Here is a 23,459-nt window from a genome sequence, read left to right as displayed (position 1 = left end):
CAAACTTAAATCGATGATTCAATGATCAAAGTAATCATAAAGGTCTGTGCAGAAGCTCTACTAGTGCTGTTTAAAAGTGATGCCGCTCATAATTAAAATGAGCAATTAAAAACTAGTTAGGAAAATTTATATCATTTCCAACACATGCACTACTTCAAATTTTTGTAGAGGTGTTTTTGCTCTGAAATGCTGTAAATGGAAAGGGTTTTGTCTGTGAGGATAACCCTCCAAATTTGAAGGTCCTGATTTCCTAATTTAAGGAAAACTGAGTTGGAAATACGTAGTTCCATTGCACCCACGGTAATTGCACTGACAAAAAAGCTGCAGATTTTCTAGAAGCATCAAAAATATGGGTTCTGCATATAAAAATAATTCTAAGTGTACAAGTGGTAAACCACATACTGAAATCCCTACTCATCCTTTATCCTGGGCATTTCTAAGGTGGATTAGGGACATGAGGCAGTCTATTATTTACAGAAATAATAATTCACCCATCAGTAATCCAAAATAAATTGGCGTTATAGCAAATTAACTCTGATTATCCATGAGATGAGTTTGCAGAGGAGCCCTTTGCCACGTCAGTGAAATATTTCTCTCCAAAAGTGAAAAGGTTTTGGGATTTTTTTACCTAAAAATCATAGGAGGGGTTACAACACTGGACCTTGGTTTGCATCGTTTGAGGCAACAACAACAAAGGGTCTGGATTTTACAAAAATAGACTGACCCCACTGAAATGTAGCAATTTTTGAGACTTTTCTAGTTGTTGATGGGGGCTTGTATCCATTGTGGCCTCTCTCAATGACAGCACAAGGGAAAATTTGTCTCAATACAGCAATTTTAGGCGAGGAGAGGGTTTGCTGGGCTGAGATTGAGTTAACCTGTCACTCTCTGGGGTGTCACCAGGGTGCTCCTGACTCACTGAGTGACACCACAACCTCTCCAGGGCTGTGTGGAGAGCACGTCCCACCCTGCCCACGCTGCAGGACAGCCCTGCCTGCCCTGGCCAGGCTCACCCACACACCCTCCACCCTCCTCGGGCTCTGGGAGCTGCATTTCACTGAGCCAAATTGGTTTTGGGGTTTGTTTGAGCTGCAGTGGGTTCGTGGGGGGGACTTGGACCTGTGCTTGGTGACATCCTGCCTGTGGAGCTGCCCTGGGAGCTGTCTGAGGACCTGGACCTGGTCAGTGCCACCAGACCTGCTCTGAGCCTCTTGGTTGGAACCTGTGGGGCTCTGCTGCTTGTGGTGAGGTCCTTTCTCCCAACTTTGCCTTGCTGTGTCACCTCTGCCTTCCTGCTGCTCCCCCTCTGGACCCTGGGATCACACTGAGGGTGTTTGCAGGCTCTTCAAATCCCAGAATGGTTTGGGTGGGAAGGGACCGCAAAGCCCATCCAGTTCCAACCCTTCCACTGTCCCAGGCTGCTCCCAGCCCCAGTGTCCAGCCTGGCCTTGGGCACTGCCAGGGATCCAGGGACAGCCACAGCTGCTCTGGCAATTCCAGCTCAGCCAGGAATTCTTTCCCAAGATCCCATCCAAATTTCCCCTTTTCCAATCTGATGCCATTCCCTGTGTCCTGTCCCTCCAGGCCTTGTCCCCAGTTCCTCTGCAGCTCTCCTGGAGGGGCTCTGAGCTCTCCCTGGAACCCTCCCTTCTCCAGGGGAACATTCCCAATTCTCCAAGCCTGGCTCCAGCCCTGGAGCAGCTCTGGGGCCTCCTCTGGATTCTCCCCAATTTCATGTATGCTCATGGCTCAGGGTTTATCTCCCGAGCCTTTAGGACCTCATGGCTACAGCACAAGGTCATTGCTGGGGACCCTTCAACCCCTCCAGGGGATAAGGAGTGAGTCCAAGGTTTGGATTTAGATGTAGCTCCTGAAATGCAGTGGGTGGAGGCCCCAGAGGATGCTGATCAGGGCACTCAGAGCTTGTTGGGATATTTCGGATACCTGTCAGGTTTGGCAGGGTCTCTTGGCAGCCCTTAAATCCCTGTGGGATGGAGCATGAGTAATGAAACAAGCTCTAACTTTGCCCTAGATTAAATCCCTCCTTCCTGTTTTCATAGAGTGACCCGTGGTGGGTGGTGTGGACAATCAGCTGATTCCTTATGAAATATTGGAGTCTAGAAGCTGCAGGTGGAAACTGACTTCCTGCAGAGTCCCAGGAGCAGGAAATTCCTGCAACGGTTCCTGTCTCTTGGGATACATTTCTGTTACTTGGTTTAAGTTGAGGGAGTGGAGATGTTTTTCTGCAGGGACTGGGTTTGGTTAAACCTTAGAGACCTGAGCAGTTCTCCTGGTGCCCCCAAGACACAGCAGATACAGAATGACTCAATCCTACAGACCAAACCAGGACTAATCCCTGCCCGGGGCTCCTTTTGTTCCCAATACATGAGACAAAGGATTTGCTTGGAAGTGTGAACACAACATGTCACCTCTGGAGGAGTAGGATGAGAGTGGAGGCGAGAGGAAACTCCTCAGGGAGGTGCTGACAAATGCTGAGTGATACAACTGAGATCTTTATCAAAAGTTTCCTCAGGGAATTGTCAGATAATTCCTTTCCTCTCCTGATGTGGATCGAGCAGCTGAACATCTCCCCTGTGTCTTGTCCCCAGGTGTGACAGCTCCTTGCGGTCCTTCAGAAACCTTTTTATTTGGAGAAACAAATTTAAAAAAGAAAATAAAATTTTATCCAGCAGCTCTGTGACCCTGAATTATTAAAAAAATATGGGTATTGATCTAATACCGATATCCAACTATGATGGACAAAGACTCTCTAACAAAGTCAGAAAGTGTATGTTTATTCCATTTAAAGTCAGAAAGTGTATGTTTATTATGACGCCCGGCAGCGTGTGGGGTGGCTCCCAAATACACACTGCAATTCACAGATGGTCACAGGGTCTTTTTATGTACAGGAGTATTGAATACCCAAAACACAAATGCATATTCATGACTCTGGTCCATCCCATTCCCCCTTTCCTATGGTGATTAGTCAAAAAAGCCATTAAGCATGCGTAGTTTGTTCTTTGAAATGGGTCGGTGGTCCTTCTTATGGGGCGGGGTCTCAAAAGGATGAAGTAAGATGAGTCTTCCTCGCTTTGACTTTTTAACCTTTTAGTGTTGTGTGACAGCTGAATCCTGTTTTTCCAGGACTATCTGATTTATGACTGTATGGTATTCTTGGAGTCTATTTAGTCAGAATACACAAACATAATTTACAGGCCTCATGATTTATCAGTTCCTTAAATCCGGTTTCTGTTAACAAAGGGAAGTTTATCTATCTTACCTCAGCGATATCTAGTTTAACTAAAGTCTTTAATTCTTCAAAATTAATGTCTCAACCCTACCTTCAATTATGGGACAGCTGCAGCTGGGTGTTCCCACGGGAGATTATTCCCAAAGCTCAGTCTGGAGTCTGCCCTCCCACATGGATAACAAATATCCCTTGGAACAAGGAATGGACAACTCCAAATCCCCCCGACCACGACTGGGCTGGCAGAGCTCTTGACACCCAGTGAGAGCTGGGATGAGTTCAGTCTGGTCCTGTTTTCCTCTGCCCTGAAAACCATGTGAAAGGACACACACATTTTTGTGGTCGGAGCTTTGGGAATGACTCCTCCCTCCCTGGTTTGGATGTGTCAGTGGAAAATATTTTTTTTGGAGGTGAAATCGGCCTCCTGCCTGCTGGTTACCTTGAAGGCTCTGATAAACGTGAGAACTTGATCACATGGAGTGATAGGTTCTATCAGATGCGTTTGATGTGAAAAATAAAGCTCTCTATAAATTCCCCTTTGCCAGCTTGGCCCAGCTGAACTTCGAGCTAACATGAAGCTGATTTTGATCTTCGGCGCCCTCATCGGGGCTTCCCTGTGCCTGGAAACCTTCGTTGGGTGAGTGACACTTTCGAGGAAAACCTTTCATTTAGGGCTGGTGTCCGCTTGTTTTTTTTCAGCTCCATGAAATCCACTTGGGGCACATTTTTTGGGGTTTTTTTATTTTGTGATTGATAGTTCTTGCTGCTTTGCTGCTCTGGTGTTTGAAGAAACCTTTCTTTACTTTTGTTTGGGTTTTCTAAGGAGAAAGGTCCAGCTGTGGAGTTGGGGTTCTCAATTCTTGTTCACCCAAGGCTTGGTTTTTCGTTTGAGCTGAACCTCACTGCAAAAGCAGAGCTGAAAGACCGGAACCTGCCCTCAGATCAGAAAGTTCACCACTTTCCCTTTTTTCCTCCCAAGTTTCTTATTTCTCTTTCTTTCTCTTCTTTCCACCTTTCAAAGCATTTCAGATCCTGATCTCCAACCATTGCATTCTAAAGGTTTGTCTTTATGCTGCATTGTAAAAATTATCCTGTGGGTTATTTCCTCACAGCCTCACTGACCATGAAAGAGCCTTAATAATTAAAGATCATAAAATCCTACTGGATAAATCCTAAGGTGCAGTAAGAGCACTAGATTCCAGTCGAGTAAATCTGTGTATGAAGGTATAAGGATTAAGAATTAAAAAAAAAAATAATATAAGGTATGTCCCAAAACTCAGGGATTTGTAAAGCCAAGAGGGGCTACTTTGACCATTTAATCCTGAACTGAATCCTTGAGAATCCGTTCCTCAGCAGCTGTGGTTAATTCACGGCAGCATTCAACCCTGAGATAAAGTTTATGGCGATGGAGAATGCAGTAATAAGTTATTAATGTGGAAAAGTGCTTTCAGGGCTGATTTAATTCGGTTCGACAAAATCCCCCTGCTGGCCCGGGAGAGGATCCTGGTATAAACGTGGTGTAAACGTGGTGTAAACGTGGTGTAAACGAGTCCCTTCTCGCTGTAAATAAATCACCCATATGACTGAACTCCTGCGCCGAGACCCTTTTTACCTCATTTCCATCTTACAAAAGTTTCCAGTTGTGCAGTTCCTGGGCTGTGCTCCCAGCTGTTGGGTTTATCAACCCAGCCGGTGGAGTGAGGCAATTCCAGAGGCTGATTCATCCCTCCTGGAATGGTGCGAGCCACCCTCTGCTGGTGTCTGACAACACCGGCAGGGTGTCAGCAGCCTCTGACTAAACCGCAGGAAGGTGAAACAAATCCCACGTTTAATGTTTGCTCCCCAAACTTTTGATCTTCCCTGATGCCACTGGAATATCATTTTCCCGCAAGTTGCTGCCCAAAAGTAGCCGATGGATGGATTGATCCTGGTGATTTAAAACTCATCCGCGTTGTCTGGTTTAAGAGGGAGGTGCGGGTTGATGGTTGAACTCTCGAGTGACACCAAATTAAAGGTGCGATTAACTCACAATTAACACCGAATTAGCGATCCCAGGAACAAACCAGTTCACCCGGCCCCATTCTGAGACTGGTTCTGAAGATTCTGAGTTATTGCAGGCACCAGGTTCTCCGAATCAAGACCAAAAATGAGGAGGAGATCAAGCAGCTGCAGCTTTTGGAATCGCTGGAACACCTGGAGGTGGGTGACGGTCACAGACACATTTTGGAGTATTTCACACGGGGCAGGATTTGCATCTCATTCACAAGAGGTCAGGGTGTGAATCTTTTGGAAGGTTCCCATCACCCTGGGGCAGCTGCCATAAAGAAATTTGCTCTCTCAGCACTTTAAATTTGACCTGCAAGTTCAAGTACCAGCTCGGTGTTCAAGAAAGCCAGAATTGATTTTTTTTTTCCTACTGGGTTTACAGCATATTTGAATTGTTAGATCTTGATCTCAGTGTCGAAAAACTTGTTCTTCCACTAGGAATGGCAATATTTTGTCTCCCAGAGTTATGGGAGGAACTTATTGGTTGGTCTATACTGTATTGAAACAGGAAAACACAATGTAGAATTCCAGGTTATTACTGTTCTTATTGCCACTGGTGAGAATTTTTAATACAAGTTTTTAAAATTACTGGCTTAAAAATATTATAAGAACAATTCAGAAATTAAAATTTGGAGAAGTCCTACCAAAGGAGAGATAAAAGGAGAAATTAAAACAATGGGTTTCATGTTACCTAAGACTGGAATATGGAGTTTTCCTTGAAATTATTTATAGTAAAAGAGAGAATAATAAAATAATCATTGGAGACAACTAAAATTGCTTCGTTTTTGTGACCAAAGCCTAAAAGTCAATTAAAAAATTGAGTCAAGCCCCTTGTTATTTGTTATTTTGTTCAGTTTATCACAAGAACTGGTACAAGGTTGTGGTTGAGGCCACAGAGAACAGAACATTCCAGGGCTCCTCTCTGCAGGGGCTGAAATCAGCATTTCTCAAACTCTGCAAGAGCTGTTTGCAGGATGCCTTCCCCAAACCAAATCAGTTTTCCTTTCTCTCTCCAGCTGGATTTCTGGATCAACCCCTCTGCCCCTGCCCTGCCCGTGGATGTGAGAATTCCTGCTGCCAGTGTCCAGTCAGTGAAAGCCTTCCTGGAATCCCAGGGGATTGAATATTCCATCCTGATCGAAGACCTGCAGGTGGGCAATGCCACTGGCACTCCTTTCTTACAACTTTTGGAAATACTGATTCATAATTTGGCCTCACTCCTGCTTTTCCATACTCTGTTTTCTGTGGGATCTTCCCCTCCTTTTGGGAGGTTGTGGATTATTCCTCAAAGACAATCCATGGATCACTGTCAGTGTTCTCTGAATAGTGATATCAGTAAACTCCACAGGGCTCTTCTGCCAACCCCTGAGGAATTCCACGTGGACTTTTGGCCCCAGACATTTGGGAATCCCAACACTGAAGTTACTCATCATTCAGTAAACTCTGCTGAGAGTTGTTATGGATAAAAATCACCCATTTGGGCAATAATCTGACATTTCCTCATGGGCAGTAATCCCCAAAGGGCATCTAAACCATCATTCACTCACTGCCTTTTCATTTCTTTATCTTCTAGCAGGTGAAGCAGACATTTCTCACCTTTTGAATGTTATTTTAGGATGTTCTGGATAAAGAAAAGCAAGACATGGCCGAGAGTGCCCAAAGGCAGCGCAGCAGCAGCTTCGACTTTGGTGCTTACCACACCCTGGATGATGTGAGTGCCTCAGGGGAAGAGTATTCTGATTTTTTCTGGTCTTTTCCCACTCTGTCTTCAATTCAACATCCTACATTACGATATAAAATGTCCTTGCAGCTTTTTCTGGCACATGGGTTTGTTTTCTGCAGTATTAATTTTGTGCTCAGAACAATCTGCCAGCGCTGTCCCCAGCAGTGTTGATGAAAATTCCATAAAGTCTTCTGCACTGTCAAAACCCATCCTTCAAAAGAAAGAGAAATAAAGAGATCTTGAAATTGGGAAATAACAAACTTTTTGCCCAGAAGTTTTTCCTCGTCCTTGGGAATGTCCAAGGCCAGGTTGGAGCAACCTGGGGTAGTGGCATGGGGGTGGAAACCTGAATCAACCCATGATTCTCTGGTAGGAATTGGTAGAACACATAAATATGATATTGAATGTCCTCAAATATGACATGAATGTCCTCATGGCCTTTCATTTCAGATCAATGAAGAACTGGACCACCTTGCATCCGAGTACAGCTTTGTGGAAAAGATCCAGATTGGGGAATCCTACGAGAAGCGGCCTCTGTACGTCCTGAAGGTATGACAAATATCACGGGTTGTGTCCCAGGGGAGGGATGACAGACAACACAGCCCAGAGCATCCCCAATCTATTATGATGGGATGTCCTTGACTGAGAGGTGTCAGAGTTTGAACTGCTCCTGTTTGGTTTCCCAGTTCAGCACCGGAGGCTCCAACCGCCCAGCCATCTGGCTCGACGCCGGCATCCATTCCCGCGAGTGGGTCACCCAGGCCAGCGCCCTGTGGATTGCCAACAAGGTTCCTGCAGCTGCCATTCACCTTTTGGCTTGTCTTGGGGATGTTTCCTGGTGTTTCAGAGGATGTCACCCCTCTGTGTGTTAATTCACCTCCTCAAAGCAGCTGGCTCCCTGAGGATGTGGCGGCTGCCTCAACCTGGAATTGGAAAATTCTGTCCTGTTAGAACAGCTGGGTTTAGGCAGAGAAAAAGTAGTGGGTTCAGGTGAAATTGTTACACAAATCACCAAAGGCTTTGAGATTATGTTTGCTGCTTTGCTCTGCTCACCCAGAAAAATGCAGTGGGGCTGGTTTCCTCCCACTAAATGCTCAGACCTCCACCTCTCTATAAATGAGGATTTAAATCCTGCTGGAAAGGACTGAGCCACCAGAGAAGTCACAGGATAAGCTGAGCTGGAAGGGACCCAGAGGATCATGGGGTCCAACTCCTGGCCCTGCACAGAACCATCCCCAAGAGCCACCCTGTGCCCCAGAGTGTTGTCCAAAATCTCCTTGGGCTCTGTCACTGCAGCACAGTTGAGAATTCCCAACCTGGCTATTCCATCTCAGTCTTTGACCTTTGGCCCATCTTAGGCCAAGATTCCCATTGTCCTCTCTGGGACAGGGAGGAGAAATGTTGTCCTCTTTCATTTTATTCTAAAGACCTCCTGTCTTTAGAACAAAATAATAAAACAGATTCAGTGCTCACTCCATGTATAACAAGCTACAGAGGGACAGTGAGCCAGCAGACAATGGATGTTCCTTATTTCCCTACCCCAAAATCCAGCCTTTCCTCTGTCCCAAACAATGAGGGAGTGAACTTTTGGGAAGGAATTACTCTGCTAAGCAGGGTGTGCTCTGTCTCTGCCTAGATTGCCTCTGACTATGGAACAGATGATTCCATCACCTCCCTGCTGGACAAGATGGATCTTTTCCTGCTGCCAGTGGCCAACCCTGATGGATTTGTGTACACTCACACCTCGGTGGGTCAGCTGTCTGTCTGTGCTCAGTGAGATTCCTGGCTCTTCCAAGGAAATAATCAACATGAGGGAGGTGGGCTCTGAAAGTCTTAATGCTGTGAGGGGAGTTACCAGAGTTGGGCAGACAAAAATCGTCATTGTTTGTCTAACCCATCCCAACCCCCTGGAAATGCCCCGGGTTTAGCAAATACATTAGATTTTTGACCCTTGGCCCATCTTGCCAGTCCAAAATACTCTTGGGATCATGCCTAGGATCAATCCCTCATGGATGGCAGCTCCTCCTGGGGAGCAGTTGTGGTGCCAGCACCCAGATTTGCTCCCTTTTGAAACGTTTCTCTCTTGTAGAATCGCATGTGGAGGAAAACCCGCTCCAAGATTGCCGGCAGCGTCTGCGTGGGAGTTGATCCCAACAGGAACTGGGATGCAGGTTTTGGAGGTAGGGATGAAGCTTCTGGATTCTGGATCCTGTTACACAGAACCAGCAGTTGCCTTTATAAAGGACATTCATCACCCTGAGTCCATGATGCGGTAGCATCATGGAATTATGGAATCATGGAATCACAGAATGGTTTGGGTTGGAAGGACCCAAAATATTATTTAGTTCCACCCTCTGCCACAGGCAAAGACACCTTCCATTATCCAGGTTGTTCCAAGCCACATCCAACCACAGAACACCCCCAGGAATGTGGATTCCTGGTTTTCTGGACAACCTGTTCCAAGTTGCATCATCTGGAAGTACATCCCTTGAACATTCACACTCTGTCACTGCTGTTTGAGCATTTATCAGTGGTTAAGGCCTTGCTTTGGCTGCAGGAAAGACCAGCTTTGTGTGGGTCTGCCCTGACCTCCCAGGAATTCCACTCCTCACAGCTTTGTTCTCTCCTTGCACCACCAGGTCCTGGAGCCAGTAGCAGACCCTGCTCTGACTCCTACCACGGGCCCAGCGCCAACTCCGAGGTGGAAGTGAAATCTGTTGTGGACTTCATCAAGAATCATGGGAACTTCAAGGCCTTCCTGACCCTCCACAGTTATTCCCAGCTCCTGATGTATCCCTATGGTTACAAATGCACCAGGCCAGACGATTACGCTGAGCTGGTGAGACAGGAGGACTTGGCTTTACTTTCTTCTCTTCTGTCCAGCTGCCTTTCTGTACTTTCCATACTCTTCCTCAATGACAGTACTGCAGCTGGAATAATATCTCTGAGGCGATGGGGATCTTACCATAATTCCAATGGGAAAGACTTCTGGAGGTCTCTGCTCTAACCCTGTGCTGAAAGGGCTTTGGAGGTGGAGCCGATTTCAGTCTGAGTTTGGATTAATAGTTTTGATTTGTTTTGATATTTCTAAAGAAGAATTCCACAGCTTTTTCAAGCTCATCCCAAAGTTTCCCTCATCTTGTGGGGATTTTTTTGTTTTAATACCTCAATGCAGTTTCCCTGTGGCAATTTGTTGCCTTTTTCCCTCCTTCACAAAGAACCCAGGTCTGTTTTCCATCCAACCCCCATTACACAGTTGAAGTGAGCACAAAGTTGACCTTGGAGTATTGGAAGATCCCAGCTACTTTGGGAATTCCTGGTATCTCTTGAGCCTTCCCTTGACAAGCCAATGAAAGAAACACTGGATGAACACTTACAGACTTTGGTGGAAGTTAACTCACCTGCAGTGGCACCTCCCAGATACCCTGTGGAAGCTGTGACTGCTGTTGGTGTGAATCATCACCAAAGCAGTTTGGAGATTTGTGGTGAAATCCCAGTGTTTAAGTGTGGCTTCTTCCTGACTTTCCCTTCATCTTCTCCCCTCCAGGAATCTCTGGGAAGAGCTGCCGCCAGTTCCATCCGCTCCCTCTACGGCACCACCTTTCAAGTGGGCACCATTTGCAAAACCATCTGTGAGTATTTGGCCACTCAGAGCTTTTAGGGGCTGTCCCTTGACACCAATTCTCATCCTCCCCACAGGGTCTGTCACTCATGGAAGTCACAATGCTCCTGTGCAGTGACACCACAGGTCACACATCTCACCTGAGTGTTCCCAGCCAAACCTCACCCTTGTCCCCCAAAATACAGCAGGACATCAGAACTCCACCATTCCTCTACTCACCCCTCTGGATCATTTCCCTTTCCCTTGCAGACCAAGCCAGTGGAGGCAGTATTGACTGGAGCTATGACAATGGGATCAAATATTCCTTTGCTTTCGAGCTGAGGGACACGGGGCGCTACGGCTTCCTGCTGCCTGCCAACCAAATCATCCCAGCTGCCAAGGAGACCTGGCTGGGGCTGAAGAGAATCATGGAGCACGTGAGGGACAAGTCTGCCTGAGAGCTGGGCTGGCAGTCAGCTCTCTGCAGCACCAGCTCATCAATCCTCCATGTGCTGTGATGGCTGCAATGATAAAAATGGCTGAATAAACCCCCCATGCTTTCCCCCCATGGTATTGGACAAGTGTTCTGTTCCTTGTGTATGACACATCCCTGAGGAGATTTTGGGCTACAATCCTCCCTGCCCACACATCCAGTGCTATGGCAGGGACACCTCCCACTGTCCCAGGCTGCTCCCAGCCCCAGTGTCCAGCCTGGCCTTGGACATTCCAGGGATCCAGGGACAGCCACAGCTGCTCTGCCAATTCCAGCCCAGCCAGGAATTCCCAATTCCCAAGATCCCATCCAGCCGTGCCCTGTGGCAGTGGGAAGCCATTCCCTGTGTCCTGTCACTGCAGACCTTGTCCCCAGCCCCTCTGCAGCTCTTCTGGAGCCCCTTCAGGCCCTGGCAGGGGCTCTGAGCTCTCGCTGGAGCCTTCCCTTCTCCAGGCTGAAGGGGCTGGTGCAGAGGCCCTGGTGTTAACCAGCATAATCTAGGCTATGGAACTAATTAAAGGAATTTAATTTCCCTCAACGAGCCTCAGGACCCTGCCAGGCCCTCAACCACTGTCATCAAATATACACCCCATATATCTGACTGCCCTTTTTCTCCCTCCCACACATTCCCAATGGTTGGAGGGAAGATGGGGATGGGAGGACACCTCCCATGATCCAGCATCCAGTCCCTCAGGAGCCCCTTGTCCCATTGCTCATCCTGCAGATTTCTAGGGGATTAGGAGCAGAGAGCTCAGGAGGCCCTGAAGGAGCAGCAATTAGCAGTGGCTGCTGCTGCTGCTGTGGTGATTATCGAGTCTAACAGGTTTATCTTGGTGTCTTGTGACCCCCCAGCAGCTGGTGAGTTACTCACCCTGGGGAGCCTGGCAGGAGAGCAAACAGCGCTGATGTGGCCAATAAAACCCTGCGGACTCAGGGCATGGAGCTGCTGGAAGGGAAAGGGGAAGGCGCAGCTGAGGCAGCTGGAAGTACCCCAGGGGGCTGGATTTGGGTTAAAAGGAGCTGTTTTGGAAAGCAAACCCAGGCTTGGGGCAGTCAGTGGGACCCACATGGCCGTGGCCCCTTTGCTCATGGCCTTATTCAGTGGCACCTGCTTCCCAAACTGACCCAGCTTTGCAAAATCCCATCCCCTGCCTGGTGATTAAAAGCCATTGATGGCAAATTCCAGGGACAGCACGCGCAGTTGGACCTGGATGAGCTCTTATCTCCAGAGCAGGAACTGAGAAGCCTGGGCTGGGAACATGGAACTGTGACCTTGTCCTGGCTTGGAAGCTCATTCCAACCATCCAAGGCTTGAGGCCTCCTGTCCCCTCCTCTTTAAGTGCCTGGTCTGGGGAGAGCTCATCCAGGTGTGGAACCCTGACTCCAGAGAGATCTGGAGTCGGAGCAGTGGATACCACCCAGAGGAACAGGAGGGTGTGTGCCATGGGATGGGGAGAGATGACCCAGGTGTGGGGACCTAGCAGCGACCTTCCCATCCCAAGGAAGGAGATTATTGAGGGAGCAGAGCCAAGCTCTTAAGCACAGAGATAGGAGAGACTGGAATGAGGGAGAGCCAGGACAGACATCAGGAGGAGAAGCAGCAGGACCTGGTGCCAGTGGGGCTGTGCAGCCTCCATCTCTGAGGGGCTCTAAGGTCCAACAAGGAGCGATCCGGTGGGTCCTCAGAGCTGACCATGCTTCATCCAGGCATTGGATACAGACCTCCCCTGGTCCCTTCGCACCCTGACCACCCCAAGATCCTGCCTCAATGAGGATCCTGGAACCACCTCACCAGGAGTTCTGCATCGCAAAGCCCCAGCAGAGCCCGGCACCTTCCCCATGGCACCTCCTGCCCTCGGTGCAGCCAGAACCCCCTGGATTTAAGGAGAAAACCACAGACAGAGGATGTCAGCTGTACAAACCTGCCCTGGGAGGTGCCTGCCAGCCTGGGAACACAGCCCAGGAAGCCGGAGCATCCCTGACAAGTGCGGTGGGAGCTCAGGGGCAGTGCAGATAAGGCCCAACAAAGGCCCTGCTGTAACCTGCAGAACAAAGGTGCTGCTTTAACGGGGGAACAAAGACACCTCTGACAAACTGACCTCCTGGGATAGCCCCAGCCGGTGACAGCTGCTCCAGAGCCATTGCTTACACTGAAAACATAAAAATAATTCATTTTCTACCCAAAAATGAGCCTTCTGCCTGAGCATTAGCCCAGGTGAACATCCTTGAGCACCTCTGAGCTCCACAACTTCCATCAGCTTTGAAGTGAGATTTCATTGCATTCACCATCAAGTGGCCTCACTGCTGGGAATGGTTTCATGAATAATTTAAATAATATATTCTACATTTTATATATATATATATATGTGTGTGTGTGTATACATGTATTCATAAAGTAATTCATCTTAAATAAGTTCATGTTTAAATGCTTGCTTTTTCTCCAAGTAATTTCATAGTAGCTTGTCATTACACACGCATTACTAATCATAATGATGATTGACTTACTCATAGCAATGTGTCATGAAGAAATTGAGGGAAACAAAGAGCTGTTTCCTGGTGGTTTTGGGGCTCCTGTGACCACGCCATCCCCACAATCCCACGCCCGTGGGTTGGGAGCCGCCCGTGCCCACAGCAGCTCCGAGCTGGGAGCACAGACACTCATCCAGGATGCGCTCACCGAGGGAGACGTTATCAGATCCTCCCTAATTTGGCTGCTCTCGTGTTGACTTTGCCAAATAAAGCAAACATTTGGGCTCGAGGGAGCCCTTCCTGCCTGCCTGCTCTGTTTGTCGCTGCCGACGCCGCGGGGACGGTGGATGCGGCCCCAGTGAGGAGCTCCGGGAGGGACCCCGACCACCAAGGGGGTGCTGTGGATCTGCTCCCACCCACCATGGAGACCCTCCTGGTCTTCCTCGCCCTCCTGGGCGTCACCAGCACTGAGCAGCTCTTCGTGGGGTGAGTCCTGCCGGAGCAGGGGGTGGTGGGACACCACGGCTGGGATGGGGATCCAGGTGAGAGAGGCTCATCCCCACCACTGTCCTTCAGGGTCAGCCTGAAGGGTGACATCCCAAAGGATGGAAATCCAACAGGGTTTTTTTCCCAGAGAAGATTTGGTTTCACCCCAGGTTTGGAGCATGCAGCAGGTAGAAATTAGGGAATGCTGAACCCTGCGGGTGTCACTCCAAGCTTTGCCAGAATCCCAGAGGATCAGGGGATGATGTGTATGGTTCAAACACGGTGGCTGTGGAGTCATCCAAGGATTGTCAGGAATAAAACCCAAGGATTACTGGGAATAACAGCCAAGGATTGCTGGGAATAACCAAAGATTGCTGGCAATAACACGGCATGGGAAAGAACAAGATGTGGCTGGAGAAGGGGCCCTGTGAGGGGAGGGCAGCACTTTTCCAGGACAAACATCCTGGTTGGTTGCAGCTCCTGGAGATAAGAACAGCAGTCCAGTGCAGTAATGAGACTGAAAAGGGGGCATGGAATATAGGGGGGGATGTCAGGATAACCCAAAATTCCCAGAGCCTCCAACTCATTTCCAGAAAGGCCTGAATGAATGGACTGGCAATGAGAAGTAACTTGTAGAGAAAATGGGAATTCTGTGTTCAGAGTAGGGAAAACCTATCCATAAAAATGTTCCCCCAGGATGCTGGACAACCAGAGGTGGAGCCAGAGGTGGTGAGCTCCTGACCAGGGACAAGACCCAGGGAATGGCTGGAGCTGTGCCATGAGGGGTTAGGTTGGATATCAGGAAAGGTTCCTCATCCAGAGGATGCTGGCCACTGCCCAGGCTCCCCAGGGAATGAATGGTCACATTCCCAATGCTGCCAGAACTCCAGGAGTGTTTGGACAACACTCTCAAGGATGGGATGGGATGGTTGGGGTGTCTGGGCAAAGCCTGGAGTTGGATTTGATCCCACTTGCAGCTCAGGATATTCTGTGATATGACTGACCCACCTTCCTTCCTGCTTTCCTGTCTTCCTCCTTCCTTTTCCTTCCTTCCTCCATTCTCCCTGCTGTGGTTGAGGGATCCATCCAGGATCTCATCACTCTCCTCCAGGCAAGGATCTGAGCAGCTGCAAGCCAAGACTGTCCAGGGAATATCAGGGCTGCTCCCTAATTTTGGAAAAATCACAAGCATTTAATACCTACCTGAGTCCCCCAGGCACAGAATTGGCAAATAGAAATTGTTATCACCATGGGGAGGAGATAAAACTGATAAATGAAGAGATAAGAGGAGGAAAGGTATGAAAGGGGAAAGGTGAAGGAATTTTGTGCCATTTTGGGAGGGGCTTTAAGCAGCGCCCAACAGGAGAGGTTGGAGGAAAAGGATTGATTTGAGGTGAGAAAACATCTCTCCCACAGAACATTTCCTCCTCTCCAGGGGCTGTGCCTGTCCTTGGGAAGCCCAGCCAGGCTGGATTGGGACCTCTGCTAGGGAATACATCCACAGATATAGAACATACCCACGTGAGATACTCCCCAACATCTTGGGAGCTGATCAAACCAGGCTGGAGATCATCTCAGGCTCCCCAGCACTTGCTCTTTCCCCATCATGACTGCTCTGAACCTGCATTTTTTTCTCTCAACACCAACAACTGATGCATTTTCCAACCCTCTGAGGTGGTGTGGAGCTTCCCCAGCCTCTCCCCAGCCCCGAGTCCCCTCCCTGTGACCCCTCTGCCTCCCTGCAGGGACCAGGTCCTGCGTGTGACGGCCAGGAATGAGGAGCAGATCACCCTGCTCAGGGTGCTGGGCGAGCAGGAGGAGCTGCAGGTGAGCTCTGAGGGGTCCTGAACACCCTCCTGGTCACAGGCCCTGCTGAATCCAGGGCTCTCTCTTTCTTTTGCCATCCTATCCAATTTTCTCCTCATTTTGGAGATGTATAATTTAGAACCATATAAATATAAATTTAATCTGAAGCTGCTTGAGCTCAGAGCTCCTGTTTTGGGCGAACAGGGAAGATCCCACAGATACTCAAACAACTTGGGCTGAAACATTTCTGTAGGTCCCTATCCAGATATCCATCTGTGGGTCCAAAATCTGTCCAAAAACCTTTTTTAGATCCTTCATGGAAAGTCCTGTGAGACCTCTGGAGGTGCTGGGAAGCTCAGTGGATGAGCACCAGCACAGGATGTGGCTGAGTTCCCCCTTTCAGCTCAACTTTTTTTTCCCAGGTGGACTTTTGGCGTCACCCCAACGTCCCTGGCCACCCCGTGGACCTGCGGGTGCCCTTCCGCAACCTCCAAGGAATCAAAAAACTCCTGGATTTCCATAATTTTTCCTACAGCATCATGATTGAGGATGTGCAGGTAATGGCTATGATGGGAACAGGATGAGCTCCTGGAGCTCAACCCTGAAAGTCCAAAAATCTTGGACTCAGCCCTGAGAGAGAAAGTCTTGGAAATCAAGAGATGGAAGAAAATTCCAACCCCCTGCTTCTTCCAGCCTTTTTGATCTTGGGGGTTTTATTGTTTTGTTCGGGTTTTTTGTGTTTTGTTTTTTTTTTTTTTGCCTCCTAATCAGGAATTACTGGATGAAGAAAAGGAAAGCATGAGGAGGTCTAGGAGGGTAAAGAGAAGCTCCAGGATGTTCGATTTCGCCTCCTACCACACGATAGATGAGGTACCTTTCTCTGCAGAGCATTGGCTTTGTCCTGCTGGGGTCACACATGCATGTGACGGTTGTGGTCAGTTCTTGGTGACAGGTGAGACCTCCCTGGGACACGTTTCTCCTCCTTGGTGAGGGTTTTAGATGAGATGGGAGACTGGGAAACCTTCCACATCCCGTGTGGAATCCACTCCTGGAATCTCCCACCCTGTGAAAGACATTTTCAGCTTCACTTTGGGGATGCTTGGAGCCCAGTTTGGGATTGGTGAGGGCTGTGGTGGTGGTGGGAGGGTCTCAGAGCTTTTTCCCTCACAATTCCTTCTACTTTTCCAAAAACCTTGTGATGTGCCTTTCCCTGCTCACACAGAGCCCAAACCACCTCGTGTTCTCCAGGGAAGCATGAGGTCTTCCCTAGGGAAGTCCCAGGTGTCCAAGCAAGCACCAGATCTTCCCCAGAGAAGCTCTGCCTGTTGCATCCAGTGCTGGATACCCTCAAAACCAAAAGGTGAGAACCAGGCTGCTCCTCCTTCCAGATCTATGACTGGATGGATGTCCTGGTGGAGGATCATCCCAACCTCGTCAGCAAGATCGAGATTGGGAAGAGCTATGAGAACCGACCCCTGTACGTGCTGAAGGTGGGTCCTGGGGCAGCCTCGCCTTGAAAATCCCTCCTCAGGATGAGAAGTTGTGACAAGGGAGAGTCAGGGTGGACATCAGCAGGAATTTCTCCATGGAAAGGGCAGTCAGGCCTTGGAAAGGGCTGCCCAGAGAAGTTTGGGGTCCCCATTCCTGGAGGTGTCTGAGGAGCACTTGGATGTGCCACTCAGTGCTCTGGGCTGAGGGCAGGGTGGGCATGGGGAACAGGCTGGATTGGATCCTGAAGGGTTTTTCCAACCTCAACGATCCCGTGATCCTGCACAGTTCAGCACCGGGGGATCCAACCGTCCGGCCATCTGGCTGGACACCGGCATCCACTCACGGGAATGGATCACCCAAGCCACTGGTGTCTGGACAGCCAACAAGGTGACCTTGGGATCACCGGGGATGTGGGACCCCAATTCTTACCCTGCATGTGTCCCATCCCTTGTCTCTGAGGGGCACTGGGGCAGCTCCTGCTCTTCTCCATGCACAGATCGCCATGGAATATGGGCAGGACCCCTCTGTCACGGCCATCCTGGACGGCATGGACATCTTCCTGGAGATTGTCACCAATCCTGATGGCTTTGCCTTCACCCACAGCTCCGTGAGTGCAGGGACACCACAGGGGGATCTTGTCCCATTGCTGTCCCCAGCCACGGCTGTCTGTGATTTTTGGGTGGGGAAGGATGTTCCTCCCCATGTGGGATGGTGATGATCCCTGGAGATACTTGGGTAATGCCTTGGGAAGGCTGACCTGGAACAGAGACTGGACAGAGCTGGAGAATAAAGTAGGTACTTATTGAAAGGCCTTTAGGGTACACCTTGGGCAGGACAAGAGCCTGGCTAGGGCTACACCCAAGGTGGACCCAAAATGGTCACAAAATGGCCACAAAATGACCACAAAATGGCTGACCAGTCATGAAGTCTTACATTTTTATAAGTTTGTCTCTATTTGCATATTGGGGTTTAATTGTCCAGTTACAGCTTCAGGTTGTGAGGTCCCATCCTTCTTGTTCCTCCCTTCAGCCCACCCTTGTTTGTGCTTTTGGGCCTGAAAGTTGTCCTTGGTCTTCATCAGGAAAAGGATTTGTTTTGTCTCCCTGCTCTGTGCAGAGCTGAGTGACACTGAATGTGAGGCTCAGAACTGCACCCCTGGGCAGCACAGAGTCTGAAAAATATGAAAGCTCAAACTTAAGGCATCCTGAGCATGGGTTGGGATTCACATCCCTGTTCCAGTCTCCTCTCTGTGTGCTCCTAGAACCGCCTGTGGCGCAAGACCAGGTCCATCAATGCTGGATCCCGCTGTGTTGGAGTGGATCCCAACAGAAATTGGGATGCTGGGTTTGGAGGTGAGACCTCAGCCACTAGGTCCCTACATTGGGCATTGTTTGTGCCTCAAAACATCAATATTTTCTGCTAGAGTGGAGAAACCCAGGGATGGAAACCCTTCCTGAGGGATCTTCTCTGGATCTCCTCTTCCCCCTGCTCCAGGTGCTGGCTCCAGCAGCAATCCTTGCTCCGAGACCTATCACGGGCCTCATGCCCACTCTGAGAGGGAAGTGAAAGCCATCGTGGATTTCATCCGCGCCCACGGAAACGTGAAATCCGTCATCTCCATCCACAGCTACTCCCAGATGCTGCTCTTCCCCTATGGATACAGGAGGGCACCCGCACCTGACTACCAGGAAATGGTGAGATGGCCCCAAAATGTGGAACTGTGACCACCTGGCAAAGTCAGGCAGAGCATCCTAGGAGTTTCCCTGCTCCTCTCGTTAGATACAACCCGAATATTGAACCACAGCGCCTGGGTCCTGCTGGAGGGTGGTTGCAAGATGGATCTCAAACATCAAAAATTAGGAGTTTTTTTGGAAAACCTAGAGCTGAAGGGATGGGAAATGATGGGCTCTAGATCACCCTGCCCCTTGATCCCACCACTTTTGGTGGTTCCTTTGCAGAATGAACTGGCCAAGAAGGCTGTGAATGACTTGGCTGCCGTGTTCGGGACAAAATACACCTACGGCAGCATCGCCAACACCATCTGTGAGTGTCCCTCCCTCATCCCGTAGCAAATCCCTTGGGAATGTGTTCCCATCTGGGTTCCTCTCCCTGCAGACATGGCGGGAGGCACCACCGTGGACTGGGCCTATGACAACGGGGTGAAATATTCCTTCACCTTGGAGCTGAGGGACTCGGGGCGCTACGGATTCCTCCTGCCCAGCTCCCAGATTGTCCCCACTGCCACTGAGACGTGGCCGGCACTCCTGGACATCATGGTCCACGTCCTGGAGCATCCATACTGACCCCAGAACCTCCCACAGCATTCCCTCCTCTCAATAAATCCTCATGGAAATTCAGTGGTTTCAGGCACCCTCATTTTTTTCATGCTAAACTCCGAAATGAGGGCAGAAAATGAGTCCCAGCCCTGCAGGTGTTGATTTTCCCTTCATGACTTTGGCTCAAAGTCCCCATCCTTTGGAGCCTACAGCCAGCATGGGAGGAGATGGGGTTTTTTTAGGCAACCAACCCCAAATTTGTGAGGTTTTGAGCAGCTTTGCTTCATCATCCCTTCACAGGGGGCTGCAAGGAGGGGGACGGGGCACCCTCAGGGCCATCACTGGGTGCAAGGGTCTTCCAGGAATTTGCTGTTTATTTTTGGCTCCTGGGACAACTGTCACCTGCTCTGACCTCTGGCCTGGGCCAAGCTTTACACCACTTTCCTTGGCCAAATTTTAAATCAGTTTTGCCGCCGCTGTGGTTTATGGATCCAGCTCACCAAGGCCCAAGTGAAAATCTGCATTTCATGCATTCTCAACCCAAACTGAGCCTTTCTCTCCCCTTAGCTGGCACTGGGGGCTGTGGGATTTTGGCACCTCCTGGTCTCACCTTGCTGGCAGCTGACTCACCATGGCCCCAACTGGTTCCTGGAACTGGTTTGGGCAGGACTGGGAGTGCCTGGATGGGGATGGCAGGTCCTGACCTTGGCTGGTGGCAGCTAGAGCCTTCCCAGGGCCCTGGGAAAAGGGACAGCTGGAGGGGCTGGGCTAAGGTCACCATCCCATGGGATTTAAGAGGCCTCAGGATGCTGTTGGGATGTGAGACCAGTTCTCCCTGCTGACTATGAGGCTCCTCCCCGTGCTCCTGGCTGCCCTGGTGGCAGTGGCCACCTGCACCGAGACCTTTGTTGGGTAGGGGGCTGGGATGGGGACGGTGACACTGGGTGGGGCAGAGGGGGCTGGTTCAGCCCGGAGGGAGCACAGGGAAAAGGCTCAGGGGAATGGTGAGGATGGATGAGGCGGGTTTAGGCTGAACTAACAGGGCTGAAGCTTGTCCCACACCCCGAGCACCCTCTGACCCCACAGGCACCAGGTGCTGCGTGTTGTCCCCCAGAGCGATGAGGAGCTGCAGAAGGTTCAGGAGCTGCAGGACCTGGAGCATCTGCAGGTACTGGGTGTGGAGGTGGATTTTGGGGACACCCCCCAGCAAAGGTCTTTGTTTTACACCCTCCAAGCAAAGCAAGGATGGGGTTGGATGTGGGATTATGGGAACCAAGACTTGAAGAGCAAGAAGCTGGTGGTGGGGGATGCCCCCTGAGGCAGGATCTGATCCCTTATCTCCATTTTTCCCCATCCAGCTGGATTTCTGGCTGGCTCCCCGTGGGCTTGGACTCCCCGTCGACATCCGTGTGCCCTTCCCCAGCCTGCAGGCAGTCAAAGTCCACCTGGAGGCCAGTGGGGTCTCCTATTCCATCATGATCGAGGATGTGCAGGTCAGTGGGGAGGCAGGGCAGAGGTGGGATCCCATCTAGTGTGAATGAGGCTCATCCCTCCCTGTGTGACACAGGCCCTGCTGGAAGAAGAGCAGATGGAGATGCTCCGCAGCAGCCGCCAGCTGCCTCTCGACACCGACACCTTCAACTACGAGGCCTACCACACCATAGATGAGGTGGGAAAGCACAAAATTTGAGGCATTTTGGGGGAAAAAGTTTGCTATTGGGCAGGAGGGTGAGCTGGGAGTGACCCCCACATCCCTCATTCCCAGATCTACAGTTTCATTGACCTGCTGGTGGCCGAGAACCCCAACCTGGTGAGCAAGCTGGAGATCGGCCGCTCGACTGAGGACCGTCCCCTCTATGTGCTCAAGGTGAGGATTTGGGGATTGTGATCCAGAGCGGAAAGGGGTGACAGGGACAAAGCCAACCCCTCCTCTCTGCTCTCCCAGTTCAGCACAGGAGGTACAAACCGCCCGGCCATCTGGATCGACACCGGGATCCACTCCCGCGAGTGGGTGACACAGGCCAGCGGCGTCTGGTTTGCCAAGAAGGTACTGACACATCCCAAAAGGGCCACACGGTCCTCAGGAGCTGTGGGACTCAGGTGGGTGATACCACAGAGAGGACAGGGAGCCTCAAACCTCCATCCTCTCTAGATTGTCCAGGATCACGCAAATAACGAAGGTGTGGCCTCCATCCTGGAGACGATGGATATCTTCCTGGAGATTGTCACCAACCCAGATGGCTTTGCCTTCACCCAGACCAAGGTACCACCCTGGGTTTCCTCTCCCTGGTTCCTACAGTCAGGCTGGATGGGGCTGGGAGCAGGATTTGGGGTGTTGCACCATCCCTGAGAGGGCAAGGCCTCCTCATCCACGTTTCAATGGGATGGAATGGGATGGGATGGGGACCACCATGAGCTGTGGAGCTCCAGTCCTGGGCACCAGCTAAGGTGGCTCTGCCCTTCCAGAACCGCATGTGGCGCAAGACCAGGTCCAAGCACTCGAGCTCCATCTGTGTCGGAGTGGACCCCAACCGCAACTGGGATGCAGGTTTTGGAGGTCAGAGCTGCCCTCTTGCCCCTGTGGAGCATTTCCACTCTCCAGCTGGAGGCTCCAAAGCTGTCTGTGTTCTCACCATCCTCTTCTCCGCAGAGGCTGGAGCCAGCTCAAACCCCTGCACGGAGACGTACCATGGACCCTACCCCAACTCAGAGCCTGAGGTGAAATCCATCGTGGACTTTGTGAAGAGCCATGGCAACATCAAGGCTTTCATCTCCATCCACAGCTATTCCCAGCTCCTGCTCTATCCCTATGGCTACACCGACACCCCAGCGCCAGACCAGGAGGAGCTGGTGAGGCACATGTGGTTTGAGGGGTTGGGATGGGGTGGAACTCTTCTGCTGTTCCAAGGAGGAGCCACCTCTGTCCTGCATCCACTGGGAAGCTGGGAAGAGCTTCAGTACCCAGAAAGGTGTATTCCACCAGTTTTTCCTTTCTTTGGCTCATCTCTCCCCCTTCCCTGTATTCCCAGCATGAGGTTTCTGCCAAGGCTGTGGCAGCTCTGTCCTCCCTGTACGGCACCAAGTTCAAGTACGGCAGCATTGTCACCACCATCTGTAAGTGCTGGGGTGTTGGAGTGCTGTTACACTGGGACAGCCCCAAAATCCCCAAATCCCAAACCCATCCATCACACCAGCCAAATATCCCATGGAATTCCCATAAAAAGCCATCGAGGCTCCAAATCCCCTCCCAATTTTTTTTCTTCCTTCAGACAGAGCAAGTGGCTCAACCGTTGACTGGACCTACAACCAGGGAATTAAATATTCCTTCACCTTCGAGCTGAGGGACACGGGGCGCTACGGGTTCCTGCTGCCCGCCAAGCAGATCGTTCCCACCGCCGAGGAGACCTGGCTGGCCCTGAAGGTCATCATGGAGCACACCCGGGACAACTTGTACTGAGCTGGGATCAGGGCTGCAGCAGCTGGAGAGGGGGAAGAAGGCAATCAGTAAATAAATAAATAGAAAGAAGGATGAGAAAGGCTTGTGGGTGTTTTCTCTTTTTCCCAAATCGTGTGGAAAAGCCCTTTCGGAACTGGAGTTGGTGCCAGCACAAACAGGGTGTGCTAGGCCCAGTGGCCTGGAAAAGGAATGGATTGAAAGAGCATGAAAATAGCAGGAACAAAAAGGAAGGTGGTGGTTTTCCCTCTGCTCTGGCAGGGGATGGAAAGGGAATTTCCTCTGGGACATGAGGTCAGCAGGATCTGACCCTCATTTATTAGGGCTCCAGAAGAGCTGCAGAGGGACTGGGGACAAGGCCTGGAGG

The 23,459-nt window shown here is 50.4% G+C and overlaps 3 protein-coding genes across 3 annotated transcripts; all 3 read left to right on the top strand.

The window, feature by feature from the left end:
• Positions 1-3,669: 3,669 nt before the first annotated feature.
• On the top strand, positions 3,670-11,178 carry LOC136361997 (carboxypeptidase A2-like). The gene is made up of 11 exons (XM_066320271.1): positions 3,670-3,884; positions 5,365-5,446; positions 6,310-6,444; positions 6,909-7,004; positions 7,467-7,565; positions 7,703-7,804; positions 8,653-8,763; positions 9,106-9,196; positions 9,656-9,855; positions 10,564-10,648; positions 10,888-11,178. The coding sequence occupies exons 1-11, from the start codon at positions 3,820-3,822 to the stop codon at positions 11,073-11,075; spliced, it is 1,254 nt and encodes a 417-aa protein (XP_066176368.1). The 5' UTR covers positions 3,670-3,819; the 3' UTR covers positions 11,076-11,178.
• Positions 11,179-13,970: 2,792 nt separating this feature from the next.
• Positions 13,971-19,719, top strand: LOC136361168 (carboxypeptidase A1-like). Its single transcript, XM_066318900.1, has 11 exons — positions 13,971-14,065; positions 15,811-15,892; positions 16,294-16,428; positions 16,643-16,741; positions 17,260-17,361; positions 17,648-17,749; positions 17,859-17,969; positions 18,624-18,714; positions 18,857-19,056; positions 19,321-19,405; positions 19,478-19,719. The coding sequence occupies exons 1-11, from the start codon at positions 14,001-14,003 to the stop codon at positions 19,663-19,665; spliced, it is 1,260 nt and encodes a 419-aa protein (XP_066174997.1). The 5' UTR covers positions 13,971-14,000; the 3' UTR covers positions 19,666-19,719.
• Positions 19,720-20,422: 703 nt separating this feature from the next.
• LOC136361167 (carboxypeptidase A1-like) lies at positions 20,423-23,134 on the top strand. The gene is given in 11 exon segments (XM_066318899.1): positions 20,423-20,550; positions 20,725-20,806; positions 20,997-21,131; positions 21,206-21,307; positions 21,404-21,505; positions 21,584-21,685; positions 21,791-21,901; positions 22,105-22,195; positions 22,289-22,488; positions 22,668-22,752; positions 22,908-23,134. Coding segments are annotated over 11 exon segments (1,326 nt in total). The 3' UTR covers positions 23,096-23,134.
• Positions 23,135-23,459: the final 325 nt, after the last annotated feature.

The sequence above is a fragment of the Sylvia atricapilla genome, chromosome 5 (assembly GCF_009819655.1).
Source record: "Sylvia atricapilla isolate bSylAtr1 chromosome 5, bSylAtr1.pri, whole genome shotgun sequence".
NCBI classification, from domain to species: domain Eukaryota; kingdom Metazoa; phylum Chordata; class Aves; order Passeriformes; family Sylviidae; genus Sylvia; species Sylvia atricapilla.
The sequence above is the reverse complement of the archived record's forward strand: the minus strand, read 5'-3'. Positions and strand labels throughout refer to the sequence as shown.